The 10,985-nt window shown below is 41.2% G+C and overlaps 1 protein-coding gene and 1 long non-coding RNA gene across 2 annotated transcripts in view; one reads left to right on the top strand and one right to left on the bottom strand.

Annotated features, from left to right (window-relative positions):
* The window catches only part of LOC147753789 (uncharacterized), an 11,293-nt gene extending 6,333 nt beyond the window's left edge, over positions 1-4,960 (bottom strand). Inside the window, exon 1 of the long non-coding RNA XR_015316076.1 lies at positions 4,869-4,960. This is a non-coding gene — a long non-coding RNA (uncharacterized LOC147753789). The remainder of the gene's footprint in view (positions 1-4,868) is intronic.
* The window catches only part of lbk (leucine-rich repeats and immunoglobulin-like domains protein lambik), a 78,412-nt gene extending 72,565 nt beyond the window's left edge, over positions 1-5,847 (top strand). Inside the window, exons 6-7 of the mRNA XM_022855734.2 lie at positions 202-555; positions 848-5,847. Coding sequence (XP_022711469.1) covers positions 202-555; positions 848-2,460 — 1,967 coding nt within the window. The 3' untranslated portion in view covers positions 2,461-5,847. The remainder of the gene's footprint in view (positions 1-201; positions 556-847) is intronic.
* Positions 5,848-10,985: the final 5,138 nt, after the last annotated feature.

Genomic DNA, 10,985 nt, shown 5'->3' with positions numbered 1-10,985 from the left:
ATAAAGAAAACTTTACGACAAGACATTTTCACATGGTACAGTTTACATAGAAGCATGTAACACGGTTGTCAGCATTTTGAAACTGTGTTATCGCATCCCTTTCTATATAAATGCATTTTCGGGCATATTTGCTGTCAACCACTGGTTCGACTCCGTATAGATAATACAGTTCGGTTGTCTGTCGTTTTTGAACAAATACAGCGACTCCTCAATTCGTTCGTCCGATGGTGTCAAAAGATGTCCACGAGGGAGAAACCGCCGTTATCGAGTGCCTGTCTGAAGGCAATCCCGCGTCGCGGCGGAGATGGTACAAGGATGGTTTGCCGCTTCAAGAAACCCAGCGATACCTATTGGCAAAGGAGGGTGAAGTGCTACTTATTATGCAAGCTGGGCCGGCTGATGGGGGCCGCTACGCCTGCGAAATCTCTAACGACGCGGGCTCACAGCGTCAAGTATCACAGCTCAACATTGCTCCAGCGCCTGGACAGGGTGCAACCGCATTTCTTTGGCCAGCCTTTTTTGATAAGCTTAACACGCTTGGCATTGTTGTTATTGGTAAGTGTAACCCTCGTAATAGGAATATTTATCAATATATGTACAAATAAGTTCACATTGCGTCAACCCTTCGGATGTGTAACGATACTGTCTTTAACTTAAGCTAGATATTGAATCAACACCATTGTTAATGAACTAATATATTATGCAAAAGCGTTCCGGGCACTTAATCGGTTTATTTCTACGTGATTATACAGATGAATGTTAAAGCATATTATCACAAACTAATGTAAAGAATAAGAGAAAACCAATGAAATCTGAGCTACGAGTCTTTGTTGTTTTGTTGTTACAGCCGTAGTGATCTGCGTGATCATAACGTCGCTCATTTGGGTGGTTATCCTGCTAAGCACTCGAAAGCGTCTTCGGGTTGATAAAGATGACCCTGAGGGACCCACGGGCCGTAACAGCCGACGATACTCAGGCGGCGTTACACAGTCGGTCTACGGCGGGAGCTGTTCAGCTGACGAAGATGATAGCGTCAGCATGTTAGGCGTAATGCAGCCGATTCATCCGGTGCACACGGAGCCTGGAATTGGCCATGGGGTAAACGCTCGCCTACTTGTCGATGATACGAACCGCACAATTGTCAACCTGGCTTCCGGCCGGGCCTACTTCATGAAAGAACAGAGCCTGAACAATGATGATGACGAAGGTATTTCCTCGGGAGGTTCAAGCTCGACGTCTCACCATGCGACGCCCGCGCATGGCCAGGTCATGAACGGGACGTCCGTCGTGCACCGTGTGAGTACGTTCCAGCCCGAGCCTCCAACCGGTCACGGTGCGTCTCGTCATAGTTCCAGCAGCTTAGCTAGTGTCGATGTACCGCCAAATGGCGCTGGTGGAGGATTAGCAGACGAAGCTCACTACACGACTCAGGGTTCTCCGCATCCCTCACCCAAACCCGCGGTGCCCCGCAAACCGCCCCACCTAACGCCCCAGCCTTCGAAAAAGTTACAGGATCAGCTTTTGCTTCGGCAGAGGCAACAGCAGCAGCAACAAAATAACCAGGATAATCAACTACTGCACCGTGATAGTTGTGGAGAGGCACTGGACGCTGAGGATCCAGAACTCATTGAAATCTCGCACAGATGTCAAAAGACTCTAAGCCAGCGGAGCATCAATGGACAGCTCCGGAAGTCGACTCTGACGCCGAGTCGGCTCCACCTCGATGTCAGCTCATACATGGACTCTCCCGACATGGTCCTTGGTGGCAGCGTTACCCCTACGGCCACGATTCGACGGACTCCTGGCCCACGGTCGCCATCGCCCAGCGCCGTTGTGCCCGTGCCCCCGCCCTGTATCCCGGGGCCGTTCTGTTACGAAAGCGGACTCCAGGAGGCGCGGGATGCGAAGGGCCAAGGCTCGCTAGGAGGCCCGAAAAGTCGTCCCGCTACCCCCAAACGCACTACGGCCTCAGCTACCGTCATTGAGCCATCGGAGGAGCAACGAAGCCTCAAGCCATTCAGTTATGGCAATCCGTTTGAAGGCAAAACACCGAAACTGTTGAGGAATCGGTCCGTTGGAGGTGACGAGGACGGAACAAACGGCCTGAAACAACAGCAGCCTGCAACAACGCAAGAACAGCAACCGAAAACGTCGACGCCTATGCGGTCGCAAACTCCAAAGAGAAGTGTTGACCTTCTCGATAGGTCAACAGACGATGCCCACAAACTCAACGGGGGATTAGTTTCACCTACGGGGAGATCACTGAATACGTTGGCCGCCGGCGATACTGCAAGCAATCAACAGCAGCAACAGCAACAGGGTCCACCCAAAAGAGCGCCACCTCCACCTCCACCCCCTCCGCCGCCCATGTCGATCCCTACGCCGGCATCCAGGTCCCCGCAACAACCCCAGCAGCCAAGTCAATCTAGTCAATTTTCATCCACTTCCGTCATTGTATAAAGAATTTAAATATTAAACACGAAAATATGTTGAACGAGTTTGCAGAGCAAGATGCTGAGAACCTATGGAAAAAGGCTATTATATATTATAAAAACATGTAGAGATGAGAGAGAAGATAAACCAGTAAAAACAACCCCACTCAGATATTAATCAGCTTAATCGATCGTTGTAGCTTTGACAAGGTTTCTTGCGAGAAGCTAACAGCTGAAATAGATCGAAAAGCAGAATCAACAACAACAACAATGACCTTCAAATCCTCAATGGAACGGAAACTGAAAATGAAAAGTTGTTAGTAGTCATACAAGTTCCCTTCATAATGATAATAATAATAATTAACGAAACGGAATGAAAGCAGAGGACGCCTTAATTATTATGGTGGTAATCATGATTGAAAAGAGAGACGGAGATGATGAACGTACCGTTCGCACCGATGAAAAATGGCGGAAATGTTAGCACAGGAACGAAACGCCGATAAAGAAATAGATAAAGAGGCGATGCCTGGCGGATCGATGATAAATACGTCGGCTGACTATTTGGGTAACAGCAACAGTTACAGCAACGACTGCATCGCTATGATTGAGTAAAATCAGTGTTTCGGTGTTTTGTTGAGCGATTCGCATAACTGTTTTAGGCATTGTAAAGGCAGACACCGAATCGCACGAATTCGAAGCCTCCCCAAGAACTACTGTGCCTGGACGAAATGTGGGACGTGCGGCAATTCGCCTGGCGGCCTGAAGTACGTCAATTTGGTTGCAGAGGAGAAGGTTCGTATCGAATGCCGCTTGTTTCGATGCAAACTGGAAGTATGCTTCCTTCCATGACACTTATCGTACGTAGATATAAAAAAGCGAAAGAAACGCAGTGTGCAGCTTATAACAAACAGAACCGGATCATGGTAAAGGTTGCTGCATTATGAGGCGATGATCAAATATCAATTCGGGCAGATAGTACCATGGGGTGCAGTCGTAATGTTTATTTTAATCATCAAAAAACTAAACGCATAAGAAAAATCCGACAAATATAAAATAACAACAACTTGAAAAGGTTAGCGTAGGCCAATTTTTCATACCCCTCAGATGAAGTCGAACTGCGTGCCCGTTCATGATGGCCGTTACCCCACAAAAAGTCTGGGAAGAACCAATACGACTTACAATAGCCGAAAACAATAATAACAGCGAGAGAGAGAGAAGGCGAGAGATGGTCTAGGATTAAATCAAAAAGACAAACAACTATTATGTTGATATTGTACATACAATGTATTAATAGATGAACAGATCTATACGGCGGCTTTTACCTAAACGAATTGGTAAAGCAAAAGCAGGCAGGATGCGATGATTATTTACTGGCGGCAGTGAAAATATCATCACTGACCATAATAAATTAAGTATTGACCACAAAAACAAGAAATCATACGACTGAGTCAGTGACGAACAATGAGACAATGAAGAACGAAGTAACTTAAATAGTGTTGGCTGTAATAGCAGTAAAATGGGAGTTGTTGGCAAAAATTAAGTGACGCCTTACCCACGACTTAATGAAGATAATTATGATATATTACTCTTACTCGCTACTGAACAGCTTGCGTACATGCTCCTCCTACGCGTTTCAGGTAAAGTTATCGGCCCCATAGCCAATCCTCCCCGTCTGTCAGATCTCATTAAAAAACCTCATTAGGGAGCAGCAAGAAGCGAACAAGCAACAACAGAGACAATAATAGGGGCAAGAATAATAACAATAGAACTACGAGTAACTCAACAAGTAGTAACAGCGGTCATGGAAAGTATTATTGATCGTTCTTGAAGGGACATATTTTTAGCAAGAGGAGCAGGGAAAAAAAGGGGAAACTGAGAGTATCAAACACATTGAAAGCAAAATACTATATATTTGAGAAAACAGATAATAAGGCCGTGTACCTCTGTGACCTTAACCACAACCTGTCATGTATCTGTCTAAAAACTGACGAAATAGCGTTGCCATTTAGGTATTGTTAATACTTTCCGTGCGAAAGCTGAACAGGAGTTGACAATAGTTATTACACACTCTAAATAACCTGTATGAAACTCCAAAGCAGCAGAAAACAAAAAAAAACAAGCTGGCAATAAGCAAAACAAGAACACGATCAGAAAACAGTATGACAACAATAATATTCGTATATATATTTATTGAATTGAAACCAGTGTGAAACCCTGGACAGGGATATAGTAAGTGCGAGAAAAATAGACAGCAAAAGTAATAGAGCGAATGTGCAACGTTAACACATGTTAAAATATATAGAGCTATATACAATTTCTTAATAAATCAATAATGATGAAACTCAGCGATCACTGGGGCGAAACAATGGCGATAGCAGAACAATAATCAGAGATGGGAAAGCTGAAAAAAAAACAGAGTGAACTTTGCATTCATACCCCAGACGTCACCGTTGACGCGACTCGAAACTGTAGATGTACTTTTCGCGTGTGACCCACACTTCTGGGTCGCCTTGGTTGCCCACTTTCCGAATGTCTGCATTGTTTTGAAACGACGAACAAACACGTCACACATACATAGATACCGACGGATGTTGAATACGACAAATATGTCTAGATGACGTCGTCCCGAATTCTCATGATGGCAGTGACCCTACGTACAGTGGTAACGGCAAAATCAGATTGTCTCAAATGAGCTTTGGCATATTATTGAACACTGATTCTAAACGTGAAAGCTGAACATGTGAGTGAGACGACATAGTTCGATTTCATTCCGTTAAAGGCATAATCACGGCAAACAACCAGTTTGAGATGAGGTATAAGTGATGAGAGAATATTGCATGAAACGGTACGAGAGTCGATGTGTTACACATACAAAAAGAAAACGTCTAGTATCTGTATAGCAGATTCGCCGTGGTGATGGCAGTAGTACTAATACTGGTGGTAGAAGTAGTAGCAGTTGTGGTAATGGTGGCTAGCGATATAAGATAGAGCAGTTCAAAGCATTCCCCCTCTCCTTGGGATATATCTAACTGTCTTATATACATTTTAGTGTATTTCGAAAAAGTCCTTAGTTGAGCAAACAATACCTTGCCTATTTAGTGTAATGGTAAACAAAACAATTAAAGACAACTAAAGATCTGCTATCATATTCTATACAGAAATACAGGGTAGTGGCACACAGGAAGACTCACTAACAAATATACGTCGTTAACGTAATCAGCCTTAATCAGACCCCACGTAATCCCTAGAAGGCCTACCCTTACAGAACCATAAGATTGTGGTTAGGGCGGTATAAAGATACTTTCCTAGCGAGGTTCCTTCTAAGTGAAGTGCTATACTAACCATGTCTACGCCATCTCTGAATTGCCCTTACAAGAGCTATTCTGAAGGAAATACAATCCGACTGCGTCACTGACACACGGCATTCACTGTTAGTATATATTATTACAATAGATAACGATACATGGCGGTCAACGTAAATTAGAGATTTGCGTTTTTTGGTTGTTTATTTTCTCGAGTTTGACACTGGCTCTGGCTTACTCTTGTTAATTTCCATAAATTTTCGGTAAATACTCAACTAGTCATTAAGCAAAACACTTATTAAGCGAGTCGATGCTCGGGAGAAGCCGAACCTACGGAAGGTCCGAAGGCAATGCAAATGTATAATGAGCACGGGGGGGGGGGGGGTTAGCAGAGGGAATAAAGGTACACGTGTCGCTTGTTGTCACTTGTAATACTGAAAATTAAAGCAGAAATTAACTTCATCACGTAGAATCGTTTTAGCGAGGCTCGTTACAGCAAACCAACTTACCCCCCACATACTGATTCACCACGACGAGCAATCGTTATAATGGCGTGATTAGGGACACAAGTTCTTGTAACATATATACATCAGTTTATAGCAAATATCAGGTCGATCAGAAAGCAACTATAATTAGCGCTATCTGCACACTCGTTGCATTTGTTTATGCTGCTCATTTCGATCTGTGCACGCCCAGTGGATGAGCGCTTTTAAGCGAAAGGCAACGTGGCTTTTGAATGGATTGCCTTCTTTGTTTGCCAAGAGATCTGTCTGTTGTCTATACATCGAAAGTTTAAGGTAACGGAATAACTCTAAAGAGGTAGCTTCTTTTCTTCCAAAAGTGAGCTGAAGGAATACTTTCTGATCGACTTAATGCACTTAATCTTTCCCTATGTGTGTACCTGAAAAAACTGTATGTATCTTTTACCTGATTTGTTTTTAATGCAAACAATTTTTACTTCAAAGTTTGTACGCAAAGTTTTTGATGAAAACCAATTTTTTGGTTGCGTCAGTTTATCGTCAAGCAGCATGACACCAGCATCAGCAATGGAACTAACGATCTAAAAATAGTTACTTCAATATCAATCCGATGTAATATATATTGAGCACCACCAGATGTGCATGCGCATTCACGAATTTACCTGTGCGAAAACGAACGCAATCTATTTTCGAACGATTCTACACCCCGACCTAACTGCGTAAACAAAACGATCTTGCCAATTTTCCCATTTAATTCTAGTGGCCATCTAGACGATCATTTTGTTTTTCGTATTTTTGATGATATCACCGTCTTACATATCTGTTCGCATATCACCAGACTGAATGCTGATTATTTACACTCGAAATAGTTGACTGAAAATGATGACAATCGATCAGCAAACGCCAAACCCTGCAAGCGTTTTTGAAGTCTGTTAGCTTTCGCAGCATTTTCCCACCTGTTCATAATATACGCCGTCATTTTTGCTGTGGCAGATCGATGACTAAATAACACAGAGATCTTTTAGAGGAGAAATACGGAACTTCTGTCAATAATGATGCCAATCCTTGCTGTCTCTTGTGATCCCCTTCACTTCGATTCCTTATCTAATCGTGATGATCAGAAATAATTCGTTATTCGTTTGTTAATATTGGCTGATTAAAAGGCAAGGGGAAAAAGAATTTACGAAACTTGTTTGAAGTTTTTGCCCATAAAGTCAAAAAAAGACCTAGATGATAAGAGAGACAAATGTTGTAGCCATGTTGGCGTCAAAGTGACGCCGCGCTCGCTTGTCGCAACGTTTTGCTTTGAAAAAATAACTGCAGCCGTATGCCAAGCTGTATAATAGGTTGTAAATATGATATTAACAATATTATTATTATGAATTATTACTACCGCCGTCAGATTATTTATGTGCCATAAGGACAGAAGAGAATATAACGCAAAATACGAAGAACGAGGATACGAATTAAGTCAACAAGACAATAATTAATAACAAGATAACAAAAACAACGGTAGCATCAATAACAATAACTGCAACAGCAGCAGCAACAACAACAATCGAGCAAAAAATAATAAAAAAAAAAAAGAGAAAAATAAAGTAAGTTATTGTTATCTCAAAAAAAACCGGTGAACTTTCTTAATAACATACGAATTAGGATGCAATATAAGGCGAGAGGCAACCCGGTTCAAATTCTATGAGATTTCCATAGATTTGAAAGATAGGGCACTTTATTTGTTTGTTATTATAAATTACGCATATAAATATACATAAATACGTTTATAGACGGACTATACGAATGTCATTTATGTGGGATTATCATTTTAAACCAAATACACCCTGAAACAGGATTTCATATATATATATATATATATATATATATATATATGGGGAAAGAGGATTTCGCTGAATATGAATACGTTGCTCAGCCTGGTCCTAGAGCCCTTGTGAAGGCGGTAAGCACCGAATATTTTTACAAAATATAGTTCATAGATTTTAATTTTTGCTCACCAAGGAACCTTACCATACTAAGATGCATAATAATAAGGTGAAACATCTATAAGAACGTAAAAGTATATTTAACCCTGAAATTCCCTTCGTAGTACCTAGTCCACGAAAATTACTGATTGGTGTTTATACTATTGATTAGACTATTTAATTTAAACAAAGCCAAGTAAGAACAAGACCGGTTTCCTATAAGTTAAGTAATTATTTCGACGTATTTTTCGGTAGGTGTTGCCTAGAAACGGCTTTACCTAGCTAATGAGATAACAAATGAAATCTGGAGAAAAACGTGAATAAACTGCAGTACTAATTTTATAAGAAAATCCAACTGTTTTCTCTAGCCGAGATAAAGGTTATTCAACCCTGTTTAGTCGATAATCTAGGTAGTATGTTTTGTTTGCGATATGCAAGTACTAAACTTTGGACACGTGGTGGTCCGGAGAGCGGGTGTAGACTTCATTTCGTGTTAAAGCTCACCCTCTGACGCAGTGATTGACGCCAATACCAGAACATTCATTTGTACATCTGTGTACGTTCGCATAAAATCTTTGTATCAGTGTTCATATCTAGTAGCCGTCGTCAACACATGGCTGAACAATTGTTTCCAATATGCGCCAGAACTCAAGTTCCATTAAGAAAGATACTATTTAGCTAGAAGTGCGAGTGTTATTTCACAAAGAAGCGATCAGTTCAACTTGAAGCCTGTTGACAACGTCTGCCACTGTACATTTACACTGATGGTGATTATCATCACTATAAACAGACAAGTACACTTCCTGCAGCACCCTATGATCGCTTCTAATCACGAGAAATCGTACTATTAAACAGCAGAACACCAAAGTTTTCGGGTGACAGCATCGTATTGTTGTCCGTATTCTGCGTCGGAGGCAAAACCTGAAACGAAGAAGGACTGGTGCTACCCGTTGCCTTCGCCCCGTTTTTGTGCATGAAGACGCCGCTTTATGGATATAAAAATCTGGGTTATTTGAATTTAGCTCTCCTATATAACACAAGGAGAACGCTCAGGACAGGAAATCCTTGCACACGAAATTCAGTGAGCCTAAAAAAAGCATTCTTAAAGCCGTTTATAACCGTTTAGTTATGGTTTCGGCAACACTCGTTTTATGCACGGGGTTAACAATTCGATTAAACCTAAACATTGGCCTATGAAGTATGAAGTACTTAGTCGGCCCAATTATTTAAGGTGTACTTTATATATTTAAGGTAAGCAGTAGATCTCTCCACGTTATCAAAAATCGAGGGATGTACAGTGAAATTTCTTTTGCATTGATGAGAAAGGCAACAATTGATTAGCCCGTTAAGAGGTATTATAAAAAGATCAACGTGTGTTGCCTTGCCAAGTTCTTCGTATTGTTTGACAACTCGGTGATCAGCGCGGAACGGCAATTGTAACAAAACAAAAACAACTAACTGAACTTCAATGCAAACTTTTCAACAGCGAATTCAAACCGTAAAGTTCGTAACATTGTGATATTGACTAGGTAGTTATTTTTTTTACACAAACAAATGTCAATCAGTTCTGCCGACACTGCATGGGCACGCCTATCTGCTTTTAGATTATTAATAGAATGACCTATTCACATATGAAAATAGTCGAACAATTCCCGGTACACACTGACTTCTTTATTTGTTCTGCCAACGAGCTCGATTTTTTTGCGTAATAGCTTTCTTTTTTTAGCTGTTTCCCATCGCGTTAGCTTGAACTCTTTCTAGAATGTGTCGTTCATATTTCTGTTAATAGACAAAAGTTGTGTAAACACCGTTAAACGTAAATAACAGCCACGTGACAGATCGATATATGTATGAATACATTTCACGTAATTCTCTGCTCGTCATAATCGACCAGGTAATCGTTCGCGACACGAAATAGTCGAAGTTTGTCGTGTTTCTCAAATTCAATTTGTGTCACTGTGGTGGAAATCGAATTTTCGTAATAGTCGTCTGCTTGTTCTTTCAGCGTCTGCTTTGTTGTTATCTTCGACATCGATATGACGCGATTGTGTACTACTTCTCTTGTGCGCTGATGTTCTTTTAGTTATTTGTAGACTACTCATCTGTTCGTAATAGTAAATTTAATTGTTTCTTTTTAATTATGGTTATTGGTGTTAGTAATAGTGTTTTTCGTTTCAATGTTTTCGTCGAATTGATATCGCTTTCGTTTTCTTTTTACATCAATACCCGAATGGAGATGCGAGGCAGATCAAATAGTTAGCGTCGTGTATCAATATTCAACCTTCAAATACGCAATAGACTAATTTACAATTAGATCATACGACCCTTATCATTATTGTTATCATCAAATCACCCCACGCACGCCATTTTACCAGAAAGGCCCGTCACAAAACGAAGCGGTTTAGTGAAAAGCCTCTTCGTTGTATCGGTACATTACGAAAACAGGGTAGGGATAAGGGATCGCGAAACTCAAATCTATAGACGAAGGTTAACCTCGGACGCTCAAACAAAATCCGTGCGTTCTTACAAATTATAACGTGTTTATAGCATTGCGTTAATTCGCTGTAGAAGAGTAATCGAAGCCTCGAACATTTTAGATTGGCTCTCGGTTTTAACTATCCTTCTACTTATGTCTTATTGTAGTTTTTGCTGTTATTGGTTCTGATAGAATCCCTGTTATCGGCTTGCTCTATATATATATATATATATATGGATTATATTGATTGCAGATCATCGTCGTCGTCGTCGTCGTCGTTGTTACTGTTGCTGTTGTTTACTCTATGTTTGCTCCGTGGC

Source organism: Varroa jacobsoni, unplaced genomic scaffold (assembly GCF_002532875.2).
Source record: "Varroa jacobsoni isolate VJ856 unplaced genomic scaffold, vjacob_1.0 scaffold_227, whole genome shotgun sequence".
Taxonomy (NCBI): domain Eukaryota; kingdom Metazoa; phylum Arthropoda; class Arachnida; order Mesostigmata; family Varroidae; genus Varroa; species Varroa jacobsoni.
Note: the sequence above shows the minus strand (reverse complement) of the source record. Positions and strands in the feature narration are given on the sequence as shown.